General features: G+C 53.1%; 1 protein-coding gene across 1 annotated transcript in view; it reads right to left on the bottom strand.

Annotated features, from left to right (window-relative positions):
* The window catches only part of KIAA1671 (KIAA1671 ortholog), a 128,787-nt gene extending 113,668 nt beyond the window's left edge, over positions 1–15,119 (bottom strand). The window contains 3 exon segments of the mRNA XM_040619650.1: positions 5,009–7,858; positions 11,621–11,708; positions 13,579–15,119. Of these exon segments, the coding sequence (XP_040475584.1) occupies positions 5,009–7,858; positions 11,621–11,708; positions 13,579–15,119 (4,479 nt within the window).
* Between the last annotated feature and the right edge of the window lie 3,325 nt (positions 15,120–18,444).

The raw sequence follows: 18,444 nt of genomic DNA, 5'->3' as shown, positions 1-18,444 counted from the left end.
CGCAGGGCCTGATACAGTGGGCTGGTCCCTCCCAGCAGCCCCGGTGCCCGGAACAGGGCCTGGTACAGGGTGAGCCCATTTATTTATTTATTTTTAAAGATTTTATTTATTTCAGAGAGAGAGAGTACAAGCGGGGGGCGGGGGGGAGCAGCACAGGGAGAGGGAGAAGCAGGATCCTTGCTGAGCTGGGAGCCCGATCTGGGGCTCAATCCCAGGACCCTGGGATCATGACCCGAGCCGAAGGCAGATGCTTAACAAACTGAGCCACCCAGGCGCCCCTAGCCCATTTATTACATGTAGTAAATGAGCAGAGGTCTGGAAGGGCTTCTCTCTGACTCCTTCAAACCTCCTTCACTCAGGCCTTGGGCCAGGGAGGGGATCGACTACACGATAAATCTGCTTCACGATAAATCTCCTATAAGCCGTGAAGCAGGCAGGATTCACATTCCACAGACGAAGACATTCGGGCTCAGAGAGGTCTGGCAGGATGCCCAGAGTCACACAGCTAGTAAGTCACAAAACTAGGGCCCGATCCCACTTCTGCCCGATAGGCAGTCCAGGGCTGTTTCCAGGGAGAAATCAAATCATAAGAGTACAAGTGGTTCACCTTCCTAATAAAGAACTCCAACGACTCAAGGAGAAAAGGACCAAGGACCGGGGTCCAAAAGAACAGCGAGTGGAAGGAACATAAGCAAGAGGGTGAGAGGAAGGAAAAACAGAGAGGCTCACGCAGGTGACAAGAGGAAGGGTGCGACCAGGGGCATGACATCCCCAAGTCTGGTAACGCGCCGGGCTGCTCAGGAGGAGGGGAAACAGGGCCCTGTCCTTGCAGGCGAGGATGTGACCAGGTACAGCCCCCGCTGCAGGGCACTCCGGCAGGATCCTGCAAAATTGCAACCGCGCTCCCCCTAGACACTCGCCGTCCTAAGCCCAGGGCAAACCTGCGCATGCGCAAAATGACCGCTGACCGGGTTGGTAATTAGCCAAAAATCAAGAATATCACCCATTTCTACCGCACAGCAATCAAAATGAGGACGCCCTGTGGGCTGAATCCAAAAGCTCTCAAAGACACATATGTGGGTGTGAGCCGAGGTGGCTCAGTCGGTGAGAAGTCTGCCTTCGGCTCAGGTCATTGATTCCAGGGTCCTCGGATCGAGTCCCGCATCGGGCTCCTTGCTCAGCGGGAAGCCTGCTTCTCCCTCTCCCTCTGCCTACCGCTCCCCCTGCTTGTGCATGCTCTCTCTCAAATAAATAAAATCTTAAAAAAGAAAAGAATTTGTGTTCATGTTTGCTTGTATTTTCAGAAAAAAACTCTATATGAATTTGGACCCGAAGAGAAGCCAAGTGATGGGAGGAATGCTAAGGATGGGCGAGACAGGGACAAAGGGTGATAACTCCGTGCCTTTGAGTAGTTTTGGAGCCTCTTGGAAATGTTCTCTTTTGAAATTCAAATAAATCAGTTAATGAAATAGAATACTGCAATCTCGGGGCGCCTGGGTGGCACAGCGGTTAAGCATCTGCCTTCGGCTCAGGGCGTGATCCCGGCGTTATGGGATCGAGTCCCACATCAGGCTCCTCCGCTATGAGCCTGCTTCTTCCTCTCCCACTCCCCCTGCTGTGTTCCCTCTCTCGCTGGCTGTCTCTATCTCTGTCGAATAAATAAATAAAAAATCTTTAAAAAAAAAAAGAAAATCATTTGACAGAGATAGAGACAGCCAGCGAGAGAGGGAACACAAGCAGGGGGAGTGGGAGAGGAAGAAGCAGGCTCATAGCGGAGGAGCCTGACGTGGGGCTCGATCCCAGAATGCCAGGATCACGCCCTGAGCTGAAGGCAGACGCTTAATCGCCGTGCCACCCAGGCGCCCCTGATACATGTTTCTTAAGTGAAAAAGAAAAAGAGAGAAAGAGGAGAAGGGAGGGAGGGGGGAGCACTTGAAGTCCAATCACACCCTACTCGGGGTACGTGGGCAGCACTGGCTGTGAATCAAGACAGCCTCACCCAGGGGAGCAAACGGTTGCACCAACATGCTCCCCGAAGCCCTGTTTGTGACACAAAACCTCCAACCAGCCCACACGCCCATCAACAAGTGTCCGGATAAAAAAAGTCTGGGCTCAGTCACTTAATAAAATACTTCGCAGCCACTGAAAATAATAAGGTGATTATCTACACACCGTTTTTTGGTTGTTTTTTTTTTTTACTGTTAATTTGAAAAAAAAAAAAAAGCAAGGTGTGAGATTTGTCTGTAGAATATTGCCGTGTTTCCAGAAGAGAGCATGGGATTTACCTGTATCCCTACCTGGCTGGGCTTCCTTACCTGTGGACCTATGTGCATTAGGGGAGGGATGATTCTCAGGGACTGGGGCTGGGGGAGCCGATCCACGCATTGGGGGGTGCTAGGCAGCATCCCCGCCCCCACCCACTAGACGCTGGGAGAAAACTCTTGCGGGGGGAGAGGGGGTGGATAACTGAAAACGTCCGACACGTCACCAAATGTGCCCTAGGGGCAAAACGGCCCAGGGTTGAGAATCACCGATGGGCCTGGAAGGCTGTACCCCAGACTCACCACTTAGGGGAGCGTCTCGTTCTAAACCGTATGCTTACCATAACAGGTCCACTGTCATACACGCGTTCGCTGCTTTTGCGGAAAGGAAAATACAACTACAGGTAAAGATGTATGTGATGGACCAGCAACGCTGTGGGGTGGGAAAGCCCCAGAGATATCAAAAGTGAACAGTGGCCGCATCTGGGGGTGGGGGTGGGGAAGGGAAAGGGGTTCAGGGTACACTTTTTTATACACCCTCGTAAGGTCTGAATTTTTAACCACCAACATTTTGTACTTCTGTGTGCCTTTTATTTTTTTCAAGATCAGGAACCAAAGCTGGTTGGGCAGGAGAGAGGGAAACAGGAGCTGGTCCAAGGCTTCCCAATCCCTCGTGAGAAAACAGGATCCCTGACAACGAGCACTCTGGGGCCTGCACCCAGGCCAGCATCCAAAGGCCTGGCTAGGCGCCCCCTCCACACTGCTCTGACTCTCCCGCTGCCAGGAGGCCCCTGAGCAAGGCGCTGGCAAATGGATTAAGTGTCACATTTCCTGGTCCTCCCCCGTCTCCCGCTGTGCCCACAGTAACAGCCTCGTGGAACCACTCCTCCGGCAGCGCCTCGGCTGAACCCACAGGCCGGCCCCGCGCTCGCACCCACTGGGTGCCCAGGCCACGCTGTATCTCCATTCAGCCTGCCAACAGAGCTGCCGGGCAGAAACTTCTGTCAGCTCTGGTGAGGGATCTGAGGCCCAGGGAGGCAAAGTCACTGTCCCACACACGGCTGGTGAGCGGCAGAGTGGGGTCTGAACGCGGTACCTGGCAAGCCTTAGGTGACCCTTGGTATCGTGATCTGTACTGGCATCACCCCACTGTTTCCTTTCTACCACGTCCCTGTCCAGGCTGGACCCTCTACTTTCTTTTTACAGATGAGGAAACTGAGGCTCAGGCCCTCGGGGAAAGGGTCTGCCCTGCATCACTCAGAGAAGCCAACGGGGTTACGTCCATATGCAACCAAAGTTTCAACCCCCGGACAGAATGCTCTCTTTGATGGAAAAGAGGCAAAAATAAGAATTTGTGTTCGTATTTGCTTGTATTTTCAGAAAGAAACTCTGTGTGAATTTGGACCAGAAAAGAAGCTAAGTGGTCATGGGATGGGAGGAATGCTGAGGATGGGCGAGAGGGGGACAAGGGGATTGATACTCAGATTTCTTCCCCATCTTCAAGGGTCCTCATTCACCACCGAGGAGCCTACTTGAAAGCTTGGGTATCCAGCCAGACCTGGGTTCAAACCCTAGGTTGCCATTTCATGCTGTGTGACCCGAGACAAGTTACTTAACTTTTCTGAGCCTGGGTTTTTTGTATCTGTACAAGATGATCACATGTGCAGTTGACATTGTGGGCGCCCTGCCCAACACTCAAGTACATGCCAATGGCAATGGTGTCCTGCCGCGGGGGGAGTTTTCTCTCTGCCATTGAGCGTGGCACCACCCAGGATGAGAAGTTTGGATGTTGATAGCCCCAGAAATAGCCTCAGGCGAGGGCAAAGGGAACTGGAAAACAAATACTCCAGGTTCCTTGCCCCTCGGACAGGACAAGTCAGGGGTGATCTATGCCACTTCCCAGAGGTCTCCAGCAAGAATGAGCCTCAGAGGCCCACAGGGGCACCTTTATCACCAGCTTTCCCCTTCCCTGCCTCACTTCTCCACTGGGGATCCCTGCCGGGGACTGCCTTCTGAAATAACAACGGGCAGGGCACCTGGGTGGCTCAGTTGGTTAATCGGTTCGACTCCTGATTTCGGCTTAGGTCATGATCACGGGGTCGTGAGACTGAGCCCCGCATCAGGCTCTGTGCTCAGCAGGGAGTCTGTTTGTCCCTCTCCCTCTGCTCCTCCCCCAGCTCATGCTCTCACTGGAGCTCTGCGTCTCTCTCTCAAATAAATAAATAAATGAAATCTTAAAAAATAAAAATAAAACAACTGCTTTGCAAGGGTCTGCTTCTATGGAAACCCAAACTACCACAATCCGACAAGAGAGGCACTGCCATGAGACTCACACAAGATTGCTCACTCACCCATTCAACAAGTACGCCTTGCACGTTCGCAAAATGTCATGCCCGATGCCGAATATTATGGACAGGATAACGAACTTGATACAACATACAGGAACGGCAGCAGGTGCTCAATAAATGATTATCATCATTCTGGGCCAGAGGTTTCAAACTGGTGGCCCACGGGCTGAATGGAGCCAGCACGTGTCAAGAACCCGCCAGACCTGAGCAGCAGCTGCCCCGCCGCCCTAGGGACTGAGCTCTCTATTTGCCACAATCCCCACCACTCCCTAGAGTTGCACACTCAGCCTGACTCCTTCATTTACATGCCCACCAGGCCCACATGGGACAGGAGTTTGAGACCCCTGGCCTAGGTGTTTAACCAACGTTTTACAAAACCAAAACAGCCTTCCTGCTCACCTTGTGACTGTCTCGAGTCCCCGACTCTCGCTGGCAGGGCCCCATTTTGGTCTCCTTGGCCTCAGAACTGTCTCTGGGGAGGCTGGACCTCCCTTTGGGTTGCTCTTGCCTCCTCTCTCTGGCTTCCTGCATGACAGACAGACCTTCTCGGATTTTGGCAGAGGGGCCTTTCTCCGAATAGGCCCTCTTGACATTCAGCGGTGACCTGCCACAGTCGTATGGGCGATCACCCCACTGGACCACACTGCCCTCCTCTCCCCTCCTGATGGATTTCGTTGGGGTCCCTTTCTTCTGGTCAGTGGGAGAGGATCTGGCCAACACACAGGCCCCACCGCCCAGATCCTCCCAGGGAGTGGGCTTCGACTCGGCTGCAGAATTCTGGTACTTTGCACTCGGATGTTTACTAACCAAGTCCTTTCTGTCATCCTCAGGGATTCCCAAAACTTTTCTCCTGGGACCCGCGGTGCCAGAAGAGGCCCCTGGGTATTTCTCATTAGGAGCCGAGGGTGGCAGAGCCCACAGAGGAGGGCTGAATTTGGTGTTCGCGGCTGCCCCTGGGGCCTCTGCCGGCTGCTTGCCCGAGCAGGGAGTGGAACCGTGGTTTGCTTCGGCAGAACCGGCTTGTTTCCGGGGACCCTCAGCTTCAGACCTCTCCTTCCAGCTCCTCCTCCTTGGCTCCACGCTGCCTTGCTGGCCTGGCCTCTCCTGAGTCGAGTTGCTGGGTGCCGCGGGCGTACCCTCCACCAGCTCCTGACCCTCCTGCTTCTTGTACTCCGCCATCAGGGCGTCAATGTCAAGAACGCTGGACCTGTAGCCATCTTTGGTTTTCCCTGGGACCCTCGCACTGACCACCTCAGGGTCCCTTCTGATGAGGAGATCGCTGGCTTCCGGGTGGCTTTTGGAAGCTGGGGGTGTTTTGGGGGCATTGCTGGGGGATGTCCTGTTCCCACCATCCTTCCAATTGTTCTGAAAACCGGTGCCATCTTCTGGGCCCCAACGGACCCATAAAGCATCAGCATCCATGATTCTTTCACTAGAAGGCTTCAGAATCCTGTCCCCAAGAGGTGACGGGCGGTCCGTTGGCTTCGGAGGTTTTGAGCAGCTGATGCTGTGGCGTTCTTTGCCCTCAGCCCAGTTGTTACTGCCCTTGGCCTCCAGTGGCTCTTCATGGTTAAGAGAAACCAAAGTGGATGTTAGACGATGAGGAGAAGGAGGCAGGACTGTTTTTCTAGAATGTTCTGTCAAGTTTTCAGGCCCTGACTTAACAATGCTCTTTGCTTTTTGAGTATCGGGAATCTGATAGGTCACTGCAAAAAATGTCGCCCTGGGTTCCAAAGAAGACCCCTGCTTCACCGCTGGCCGAGTCGGGTCCTGGGAAGCACCTGGGCTCACCTCCTGAGTCTCCACGCGGTGGTGGGATAGCTCAGGTTTTCTTAAGGCACTGGTGGTGGGGCTCCAATGGTCTGTTCGTCTCTGCTCCACCTTCCAGGAGTTTTCTGGGGCCAGGAAGCTGAATTCGTCAAACTTCACATCATGGGGCAACGTCCGCCGCCGCCACCTTTCAATCCTCTGGTCCGTGGGACCCGCCTTCCGCATCTTGGCCTCGGGCTCCAGCAACTGGGCCGGCCGTGGCTCACCCTCACCGGCAGCCACAGTGAGGGGCCCCTTCTGCACGAGCACTTCTGGATGCGGCCGTGCCCGGAAGCCAGACGGCTCATCCTTACCCCTGGGAGGAAGGTCCAGGGGGAACCCCTGGTGGGGACCCCTTTCCCCCGCTGAGCTGCAGACTCCTGACTTGTTCCTGGCCCCATCAGGCCCCTCGTGTGGGGCCTCCCGGATGGCAGCCTGGATGGCCCTCCCAGAGCTGGCTTCGGGGCCGCAGGGCCTGGCTGAGCACTCGCTGTTGACCTCGGGGCTCCGTTCTGAGCCTTTCTCTTCACTGGCCACCACGGTGGCTTTATGCCAGTTCACGGTCACCCCACATGTCCATCTGGGTGACAAGCACTTGCCCCCAAACATGTCCTTTGGCTCTCGGAAGTCAGGCTTTGGCTCACTGACTTCATGAGTCCCTCGAGCTTCCCAAATCAAACTGGCCCTTTGGACAGACCCCGCCTGACCTTCCAGCCTGCACTCCGGGTCAGCAGGGGTGACCTCATGGGACTGCTGCCCCCCCTTCAGGGAGAGGCGAGACCTGCCGCTTCGCAGGGTCATGGCTTTTTCCTCCGATGCCGTAGAGACGGCCTCACTGTGTGCACACTTGCCCACTGTATGCACGATGTCATACTTGGGCTCGACCCTCTGGGACGGGGGAGGATTTTCAGAGCGTTGGAGGAAGGGGTTTTTATTGAGTTTTTCATCCAAAGGCTGTTCTTCCGGGAGGGGCACGTGATACTGTTTGGGTTCACCATTCGAAAGGGCGGTCCGTCCCCATCTCTCTGTATGGGGATTTTCAACCCATCTGGAGTTCTGTTTCGTGAGGTTTGTCTTTTCCGGCAGATCCTTCCCCAGCCAAGAGTTTCTCTCGTGCCTGGGTCTGATTTCTGGGACACGGGTATCGGCCACATCTCTGGGGGGCGTGGCCGAGGGACAGTGTCGGGACTGGTCAGCCACCGTGTGTCTCTCCACGTGATGCTCAAACAGTGTGGCCCACACGGTCTGGAAGCTTCCGTCGTCTTCTGGAGTGCTGTCAGAAGGGCTCCGAGCCCCCACTGAGCTTTCACCCCGACAGTTGCCAGGGACTTGGTTAGAACTGTCTTTCCGCTCTGTCCGCCTAGACTTCTCCCGGAGCGAACCAGGCTTCCAGGGGCTTCTTGGGACGGATGCTCCATCCACACCATGCCCTTCCTTTTGCTGAAAAAAAAAAAAAGAAACAATCCAACTAAGTTAAGGGACTTGAAAGAGAAAGGAAGTGGTGAGATGATCAAAACGGCTGCTTTTAAAATCACAGCCATGAGATACCATAAAATTCCAAAGACTGAACACACCCAGTGTGGGTGAGGATGTGGGAAAATGGACACTCTTGGACACTGTTGGCAAGGACATAAATGGGTACGACTTTTGGACGGTTTAGTATACATGTCATGATCTTAAAATACTCATTTCCTTTTAATCTGGCCAATTTCCTCCCAAGACTCTTTCTTGGCCCAGATGCCCAAGTCTGGGTCAACAAGGGTGCTCGGGGAGCACTGCAAAGACGGGAAGCAAGCGATACAGAAACAAACCTAAATGCCCACCTGTAGGGCACGGGCTAAATGAGTTCTCTGACATAATCCAGACAGAGGAATGCCACAGGGCGCCTGGATCAGGGGGGTGGCTCCTAACGTCCCATCTGACAACACACAAAACACCGTGGAGTGGGCAGGGGAAAAGCAGACTGCCGAACAGTGTATTTATAAAACAATACCGTTTCTAAACAACTATGTGTGTATGTGTACACACGTGTAGACACACAGCAGAGACAAGACAGAAACCAAACTGTGAGTAAGGGAGTGAGGGGAGGAAGGAATGAGGAGGAGAACATCGTTTTGCCTCTTCCGCGCTCAGTTCTGTTTGGTTTTTAACACACGTGTATTCCTTGGTCATTTCTTTATCTAGAAAGAAGTCTACTGCAACAAGGTAGAGAATCAACCACCTAACCCACCAATCCTGTTCCTGGGGAGATACCCAAAAGAAGTGAAGACAGGGGTCCAAACAAAAACTTGTACCCCTGTGTCTACTGAAGTACGATTCACAATCACCGACAGGTGGAAATCACCCAAACGTCCACCGGAAGAAGAATGGATACACGAACTGTGGTCTGTCCGTACAACGGGATTGTATTCCGCCACGAAAAGGAACGAAGTACTGATTCATGCTCCAACAGGGATGAACCTTCAAAGCATTATGCTATTTCAAGGAGCCAGACACCAAAGGATACATGTTCCGTGATGTCCAGAATAGGAAAGTGTATAGGGACAGAAAGTAGATTCGTGGTTGCCAGAGGCCACAGGTGGGAGATGGGAAGTGAATGGCTGGCTGAGGGTTTCCATTGGGAGTGATTAAAAAACTCTGTGGGCGCCTGGCCGTCTCAGTCAGCAAAGTGCGTGACTCTTAATCTCCAGGTCGGGAGTTCGAGCCCCACTCTGGGTGCAGAGATTACTTAAACTGGAAAAAATAAAAATAAATAAATTCTGGAACTAGGTGGTGGTGCTGGTTGTACAACACTGAGAATACACTTGATGCCACTGAATTATTCACTTTAAAATGGTTAGGATGGGGGAGCCTGGGTGGCTCGGTCAGTTGAGCGTCCGACTCTTGATTTCAGTGCAGGTCATGATCTCAGGGTCCTGGGATCCAGCCCCACGAAGGGTTCTGTGCTCAGCAGGGGAGTCTGCTTGTCTCCCTCTCCCTCTGCCCCCTCCCCGCCTCAGGTTCTCTCTCTCAAATAAATAAATAAATCTTTAAAAAAATAAAAATAAAGTGGTTAAGATACACACTGGGCCACAATTTGCTAATCTCTACTGCAGATGATGGAATGCCATTAAAGACTTTTAAAAATATTTTCATTTAAAGTTTTGTTTACATTTTATTACATACAATTTGCATAAATAATATATGGATCTGTGTTCTCTAAACAATACAAAGCTCAAGTCCTTTTTGAGACTTCAGATATTCAAATACCAGAGCCCTTTCTGGATAATAGCTGTTATCAATGGGGAGGAGTGTATCCTTGAAGAACGTTCCAGAACTTTCTCTTAGTATTGTGTGTATGTGTGTATTTTTACATATGTGTGTGTATATATGTATATAGAAAGATTGTTTTTAAATTTAAAAATATATTGTTCTTAAAAATTAAAATTGTACATTTTATGTTATGTGTTTTACTACAACAAAAAAATTACCAGTAGGAAAATCTATTTACAGAGATCAAATCTCATTATATTATTTTTTTTCTTTTTTTTTTTTTTTAAAGATTTTATTTATTTATTTGACAGAGAGAGACAGCACAAGCAGAGGGAGCGGCAGAAAGGAGAAGCAGGCTCCCCGCTGAGCAGGGAGCCTGATGCGGGGCTGGATCCCAGGACCCTAGGATCATGACCTGAGCCGAAGGCAGATGGACACTTAACCAACTGAGCCACCCAGGCGCCCCAAATCTCGTTATATTAAATAAAGCAAGGATTCCTTTATTAACTGTCATTTCTTGGAAGTTTTCTCACACATACAAAATTACAGAGAAAATAATATATTCACCCCAACCCCTCCCCTAGATTCAATGACAACCAGAATTTTGTCCCACTTGCCTCACAGGGTCCTTTTTTTCTTGTTGTTACCACTATACCTTTTTAACGCAAATATAAGAGGCTTTACTTCAACAGGACCCACTTTCAACCGTTTTCAAGGAAGTGATTCAGAACACCCAAGGATAAAACGCAGGGCAAACCCCCGCCCCCAGGAGTGGTGGGCACTGCCCTTCAGATCCAGCTCCCAGGGCACAAACGCTCTTGCCACCAAGCTCTGGTGTTTAAAAGTCCACATAAGTGTTGTAAAAAGTGGCACCGACATCTACCATACCATCCAGCCATTCCTAGGCATTTACCCAAGAGAAAAGAAAACAGATGTCCCTACAAAGCCTTGCCCACAAATGTTCAGAGCTCTTTTACATGCAAGGGCCCCAAAACGGGAAACAACCCAAATGTCCATCAACAGGGCAAAAAGATAACAAATCACGGTCTACCCACACAATGGAATGCTACTCAGCTACAAGAAGGAATAAACTATTGATACACACATGCATGCAGTATGACACATCTCAAACTAATTATTCTGAGTGAAAGAAGAGAAAAAAAAAAAGACTGGTTGCCTTTATAGAAAAATCTAGAAAAAAATCTAGAAAATGCAAGCTGATCTATAGGAACAGAAAGCGGATTGGTGGCTGTCTGGGGGTAGGAGGAGGGCCGAGAGTGGTTACAAAAGAAGAAACTTGCAGGTCCTGGCGATGTGTGGTATCTTGACGGTGATACATTTTCACAGGTGTGCACACGTATATGTCAAAACGCATCCACACACACTCAAAATGGGTACAGTTTCCTGTACATCGATTATATCTCAAAAAAAGCTGTTTTAAAAAAATTAAAACCCTGCACGAGGCATCCACCACAAATGGGTTAGACCTAGTAGTTATTTTATGAGCTTCTCCTTATTAAATAGATTAAATAAAAATACTTTTAAGCAATTTAGTTGCTGGTAGATCCCCCCCTTCTGCTACTGCTAGGTGACGAGCCACGGTAGGGAAGGGAACAGGGGCCATAATGAGGGAAACTGAGGGAGTTTCTGTTAACATTTTTTAACCCAAATTTTAATTTCTTAATAATTTGTCCATAAGAAAGAGCAGGTCCCTCTTGCTCTTTGCACAGGAAAAAAAAAATAAAACCTGGCAATTGCATTTGCAAACAATATTTAACACTAAGGAGTGCAGAACCATAAACCCAAAAGGGACTTGAAACATCCTGGCATTAAAGGAAAAAAAATGTTTCATTCTTCACGAGAGGCTTCTGATTCTTTCCTGGGCTCTTTTTCCAGGAAGTGAAGCTACCCACTGGAAAACAATATGTGCCAAACACGGGGGCTCCTTACCTTCTCTCCGGGTTTCTTGGGAAGCTCGCCACTTAGCTCAGAACACTTCTCATACTTGACTTCATTGCTGGACGCTGGACTCGAAAACCTGGTACAGAGATCCACATTACTTGTTTGAGGCCAGAATCTGCCTCCAGCCCACACCCTGTAACTAGCCATGGAACCCAGGGGTGAGATCAGCATTGAGATCAACAAAGCAACACTACCTGGTTTGCTTTGAGAAACGATGTGTCCTTTCCAGTCGCCAAACCGAGAGCCCAGTGGGGACAGCTTACCTTAAACACAGCATCGTTGGGGTAGCAGGAACCCCAGGCTGGGGTGAAGAGACCTGGGTGCTAGTCCCGGCTCTACTGCCTCCCCACTGCGGGAGCTTGGGCCGCACTTGTGATCTCACCTGAACCTCTGTCTCTTCATCTATAAAACGGGGATAATTAACACCTCCCCATCGTCTTTTGTAGGGCAGATAAGAGGCTACCCAAGGCCCTAATAGCTATGTGAGGGCGTTTAGGGAAGAGTAGAGATGCCCCAGGAGGGATAATTAATGGTTGTTGTTAGCAACCCCAGGCACAACAGCAGCCCCACCACAGACCTGCCACGGGACTCGGGGGTGGTGGGCCGCCATGGAATGTGTGGGGGCACGGGCCTGTCGCTGCCTCTCTGGGTAACCTTGGCCGAGGCACTGTCCCTCTCTGGGCCTCAGTTTCTCCACTTGTCAAGGGGAAGAGAAAGGGTATTCTGGTGCTAGAATGTTCCCATCTCTGAAGAGCTCCCTGGAGTGGATGCCTAAAGATGAATTTGGGGCTGGGGGCTGCAGAGACAACGGAGGGGAGAGAAACGAACCACTTCACCTCGTCCCACTCTACAATCCTCCAGGGCCTGCCTCCTTGAGAGGCATGATGATGAGTTATTCCCACCCTCAAACCTCAGTTTCCCCATCTGTCAGATGAGACTAACCCGAGGCACTGGGAGGACACGGGAAAAGGTGTGTGAGGTCCCTGGTACGGGCGCCTCGTTCTCTGTTATCCTAACTCCGGCCAGACTGCACAGGAGAATCACCTGGGAAGCTTTTACAAAGAAGCCCCGCCCCAGACCAACTCGAGGGGGCGAGGGCTGCCCCAGGCCTCGGGATTTTCTTCCAGATGATTCTAAATGCTGAGAGCCACTGGTCTAACCCTGGTTCCCAGGCCTGGGAGGGCAGTAGTCTGCCCAGAGGTGGCCCCCAGAAGCTCCGACCTGAGAAAGGTATGTCAGTGGCATGCGTGTCATTAAGGAGCTGGTGGCCACACCCCGTGGCATCTCCCTGTTGCAGCCGGGAAGCCACTTGTGGGAAAGCAAAAGAGCAGGAGATATCAGAGGCCGGCTGAGCTTAGAAAACCCTCAACTAACAGGATTCATCACGTCACTGGGAGCCACGATGTTATCTGTGAGTCTTCGCCTTAATCCTTCAAGGAAGTTTTCCGTTTTAAAGACAAAGAAACCAGGCTCAAAAGGGGAAGGGACTTGCTCAAGCTCTCTTGACCCATTTGATTTTACTTGGGGGCCACTCAGGGAGGCTCAGGCCGTACAGTAACGTCCTCAGTCTTCTGGAAAAGCCAGCATAGCCAGGAGTTACATGGGGCTCTGGACTCCCTCACGGTACTTCACCTCGCCTATCCGCATCTGTGAAATGGGCATGATACCTCCCACTACAAAGTGTAAAGAGAAGAAGGGACAAAGAAATGTTGCTGCCGACACACTGAGGCCAGGGGGGAGCTGCGTTACCTCTCTGCCTCTCAGCTCCTTATCTGAGAAAGGGAAGTGAAGGCCACCTCCTCTCTGGGGCTGTGGGTGAATCGAGACGGGGGCTGTAAGGTGCCTAGCGTGGAGACTGACGCCCGGTTCCCTTTCCCGAGGGGCCTCCGGTAGGAGGTCTGAGGCAGCTCAGGGCTGAGCGAAGCCCGTGGAACATTCCCACTTACAGTTTGGTCAGATCTGCCGACAACGGCCGTGCCTGGAATGTCTTCCTTCTGATCTCTGGCTTTGCCTCTGAGCCCTCCGCAGCCCAGCCTTTGATCCGCTCCTGGACACTCACGCCCACTTTCTCCGGCTCCGGGGCAGCTGACGGGGGCTCAGGGGTGGCTGGTGGGGGTTCGGATTCTGCTGCCAAGGCCAAGATGCTCTCCTCCCCAAACAGGCTGACCCGCTTCCTGACGCTGCCCCTGGGGGTCCATCCTCCCTCCAGCCAGCTTTCCCTGTCAGCTGCTCTGCTCTTGACCTCAGCAAATTCTTGGTCTTTTCCAGGTCCAGGCGAGGGGGACGGGGGCGCCTTGTCCGGCTCCCTGAGCGGCTTAGCTTTCTCTTCCCCAGGGTGCTGGTCATTCCTGGCTGAGCCCCCAGCAGTTCTGAGGCCGCCCGGCTCCGTCTGCTTGAAAAGCACCTTCTCCTTCTGTTCTCGGGTCTTCTTGGCTACCTCCAGGAAGTCTGAGTCTGGGTCACGAAGGCGAGGGTTTGCTCTGACCAAACACTCCGCGTCCACTTTGGGCTCCGGGTCGGACGTCTCCGGCCCCCGACACTGGGCCGCAGAGCCTGCAATGGCCTCATCAGCCACCTTCTTCAGCAAGGCCTCTTTGCTCTCAAATGGGGCCGTGAGGTCCATGGACAGAGGCCTCCTCACCCATGTCTTCTCAGGCGGGGTGGGGGGTGCTTTCCCCGCCGCAGCCTCCCCGCCAGGGCCTGGCTTCTGAGGCTGGACGGAGTCGATGAAAATGGCCGACACAGGCCTTCTCCTCAGGCGAGGCTTAGGCTCCAGAGTGGGGTCCCCTGTGTCCTCCACACTCCTGGCCTTTGACAGCGTCTCATTTGGGCCTGTCTCCTCTTGGGGGGCAGCTGGCCTGATGTCCTGCGACAGGGAGGCCGGTCGGGGAAGGGTCCCAGGCTTTCGGGCAGGCAGGGCAGGCTTGGCGGCCACCTCGGGCCGGGAGCCCAAGGTGGGCTCCTGAGACACACCCGCGGTGGCCTCCCAAGCCCCCTCACTGATCCCCTTCCCCAGAGTGGGGCCGGCTTTGGTGGTTTCAAAGACAATCATGGTGTTGGATCGGGGCCGCAGGAAGGTGGCCTTGATAAGCACAGACGAGCTTCTCCTCAGGCTCTCCCTGCTCCCCGCCTCCTGTCCCACCAGCCCGGGCATCTTCTCGATCAGGTCCTTTGCCACCAGGCCCTGGGAGCGCCCACAGGGAGGGGACGGGCTAGTTGGGCCGGGCCCCAAGGATGGGACAAGGGGTTTCACGTCCGGGGCCTTCTCCTTGCAGAAGGGCTTGGGAGCAAGTCTGGGCAGCGGGAGTAAGCGGGCCGGGCTCCTAAGGGGGCTTTTTCCTTCCAAGAGCAGCGTCGAGGGCGCCCCGGGGGTGTCCCCGGCCTGGCAGAAATAGGTCCGTTTCAGGGTCTCCTCCTTGGAGATCTCGCCGAGGCCTGGCACCCCTGTCAGGGAAGTGATGGAGCCGACCTCGACCCGCGTTGCCATGGCTACGGCTGTGGATCCATGGGGATTAAGAACATCCGAACTAGGGAAGCAACCACTGAAAGGAAAAAGCAAAGGAGAGGAAAAAATCAATTTTAATCTCAGAGTCTGAGTCCATGCAGAGCGTTTTGGGGGAATGGGCCCAGGAGGCCGGAGGCCTGGGTGCCGGACAACCACTCCCCACTGACCTCACTGGGGAAGCCCGGGCTGGCCTCTCCACCTCTCTGAACTCCAGGCAAGGCGAGTGGACCAGAGGGCCGTCTTGGAGTTTGTTCTGGCCCCAAGGGTGGGGAAAGGGTGGCAACATTCTCTAGGACCTTCCCTACTCAGCTCATCTCAAGGCCAGCTCTTTCAGTAAAACGGCATCATCTCTGCTCTACAGAGAAGGAAACCAGCTCAGAGAAGCCAAAGAACTGGCCTGATGTCACTTAGAGAATAAGGGGCAAAGTCGGGATTCGAACCAGGTGGGGCCGCAAACGCACTCCGCATATTCCAGCAAAAGCCCCGGTGAGAGCATCCTTGCGTCCCCTCACTCCTGTTACCCCCGAGTCATTCCCCATTTCAGAGCCTGCCCATATCAGGCATCCCCGCTGACCCTCCTCACAACCCTGGGCTGAGCGCCAAGCACAGAGAGTGGAGGGGACCGACCCCAGCTCACACAGCTACCAAAGTCCCTGAGGTCACGAAGTTGGTTAGCGGTCCCCAGCCCTACTAGACTGTCCCTTATCTCCAGCTTCCCCCACACACCCTTCCAGATGCCTTCGAACAAAAAGCCATTTTTTTTCCCACTCCACCTGCTGTTTTTCTTGGTTTGCCTTTGGGTTCTTTTCTGCTGAACACCTATTCCGTGCTGGCTGCCTTCAGAGCCTCCGTGAGAAGAGTATCAGCTAGCGGTGAGAGTTCACCAGGAGTGAGGCCTCGCGCTAAGCCAGGCGTTTCACGTGTTTTATAAACCACATCCTCTTTATAGCCCTACGAGGTGGGTACGATGGTCATCAGACCGCATTCTGCAGCGGGTGTAATCCCCTCGTTCAGCCAGCCAGGAGCTCTGTTCTCTCTTATTAACCTTGCACAACCCAGAGAAGCAGGGGTCATCGCTATCACTATGGATGAAAAGCAAGGGCCCAGAGAGGTCACCCGACTTGCCGACATCACACAGCTGAAACTCGACCACACGTCCTCACCCCATTCAACTGGGCTGGGCCTTCTTAAACACCACATTGTATTCCTTTCTGGTCTGAAAAGGTGCCAGACAAGTCGCCGTTCTTGATTCCTCGCCCCCAGCCTGTCCCCAGCCTTCATGCCCGTGTTCTCTGTCCCTGCAAAAGCTGCCCCCAGCCTGCCCCCATCTAGATGGACTAAAAGTAGAAGGTATTTTAGTTACACGCGAGCCTCCTGCTTCCCTTCCTGGGGCCCCGCTCTGCTGCCCCCGGCTCTGACTCACTCCGCAGCCTGCAGGAAAGAAAGGCAGACAGATTTTGATATTTTCTCTTCCTTACATGCTCGATGGTGCTAACAGATTTCTTCTCCCCGAAACCAGAGAACGCTGTCTAGACAGGGTTAGAGGCAGCAGAGAAGGAAAGATACGGAGAATCGGAGAACGGCAGAGTTGTAAGGCGTATCGATCGGGTCCTGCCCAAATCAGGACTGTTCACCTTTAGAGCCAGTCCCCGTGACCTCTTGGAAACCGTGCTCTGGGACACACACACACACACACACACACACACACACACACACGTAGCCCAGACAGGAGACACAGGGCAACAACAGGATTCAAAAGATAGAGAGAGAAGTCCCTGGCAGAACCCTCACGTTCCCTCCACCTCCAGGACACTCCAGCCCTACTTACCCGAGCCGGCAGGCCCCGGCTGGGGATGTGTGCCTGCCTGACAAAGCCAACCGTGTCACGTCTCAAGGCGATCGGGGCTGGCTGCACCCTCCCCTGGCAGAGGCGGGTGGGGGAAGGGAGGCTCCCCACCCCCCCGCGGCTGAGTTTCAGCAGGTCTGGGAGACGCAGGACCACAGCCTCAGCTCCGGAGTTCCGGAAGTCTGTGCACAGACGGCACAAAGGCTCTGAGCTCCAACTGCATCCGCTGGCACTGTCTCCAGCTTGTGAGACGCACACTCCTTGCGGCTTCTCAATATTGTAGCAGAATGAGGACTGAGTCCACGCTGGGTGCTCAATAGAAATCTCCCCTGTTACTCCACTACGTGTTTGCTGAGTACCTACTAGGTGCACAAAGATGAACAAGAAAAATCCCCTGCATTCAGGGAACTCACAGCCTTGTGCAAGAAACACACACACACACACACACACACACACACACACAGGCAATTACAACTCTGGGTGATAAACGCCATGGTATATAGAGAGGAATGTGGGAGCACAGGAATAATATTCACTGCTTAGAACTGGGAATGGTGATCCCGAAGACTCCCTAGGCTGAAAGGTGACGCCAGAGGACTCTGGGGCTGGCTTATTTGGGAGCTGTGTCTCCTGGCTCAGAAGTAGTTGAACACTGCATCTGCTGGAGGTCCTGAAACGCCGCCTCAGGGCCTTTGCACGTGCTGCGCCTGCTTTCCGGTATTCCCTTCTCACTCACAGACAGACGCAGGCCTGGCCCTCAGAACACAGCTCTGAAATCTCTGCCCCTACCAACACACACACACACACACACACACACACACACACAACCTGGTACAATCTTCGTCTTACATGTCCATGGAGCACCAGACATCCTCGGCAGGATTCATCAAGCTACACGGTTGTACTTAATGCTGTGTGAGCCTTCAGTCTTTCCCATCCAATGGCAAGCCCCAGAGTGCACCCTGAGTCCCCAGAAGCTAGTACGGCGGCCTGGCCTATCATAGCTCTGAATACATCATCAATGTTGAGTATGCACATAGAATAATGGTTGGGGGAGTGAAGAAATAGGTGAATGAAGAGATCTTCTTCTGCTCCCCAGTCTCCTAAGACTGTGAATAAGGACAGGTACCGCGAGTTTCACGACACAAAGCGATAGAGGACGCTGGAGGGGTTACTCTGACTCTGGAAGCTGGGTGGTGGCCATCGGTCAGTTGCTACTGGACAACAGGACCCAAGGGCTGTGAAGAGCTCAGCCGGGAGTTCAACCTGCCTACCTCACCAAGAGCACCCCCCCTCCCCGTTTCTCCGAACCACAGGGAGGCGCTCTACTGTGCCGGACAGGCCCCGTCAGACACCTGCTGGGACCACATGAACCCCAGGCCGTCCTGCCTTGTCTCCCGCTCCTCTGCCCAAGCGTGGAATGAACGCGTCTCTGCATAGCTTGTCCAGGGAAGGCGGTCA

The sequence above is a fragment of the Ursus maritimus genome, unplaced genomic scaffold (assembly GCF_017311325.1).
Source record: "Ursus maritimus isolate PB19 unplaced genomic scaffold, ASM1731132v1 scaffold_33, whole genome shotgun sequence".
NCBI classification, from domain to species: domain Eukaryota; kingdom Metazoa; phylum Chordata; class Mammalia; order Carnivora; family Ursidae; genus Ursus; species Ursus maritimus.
The sequence above is the reverse complement of the archived record's forward strand: the minus strand, read 5'-3'. Positions and strand labels throughout refer to the sequence as shown.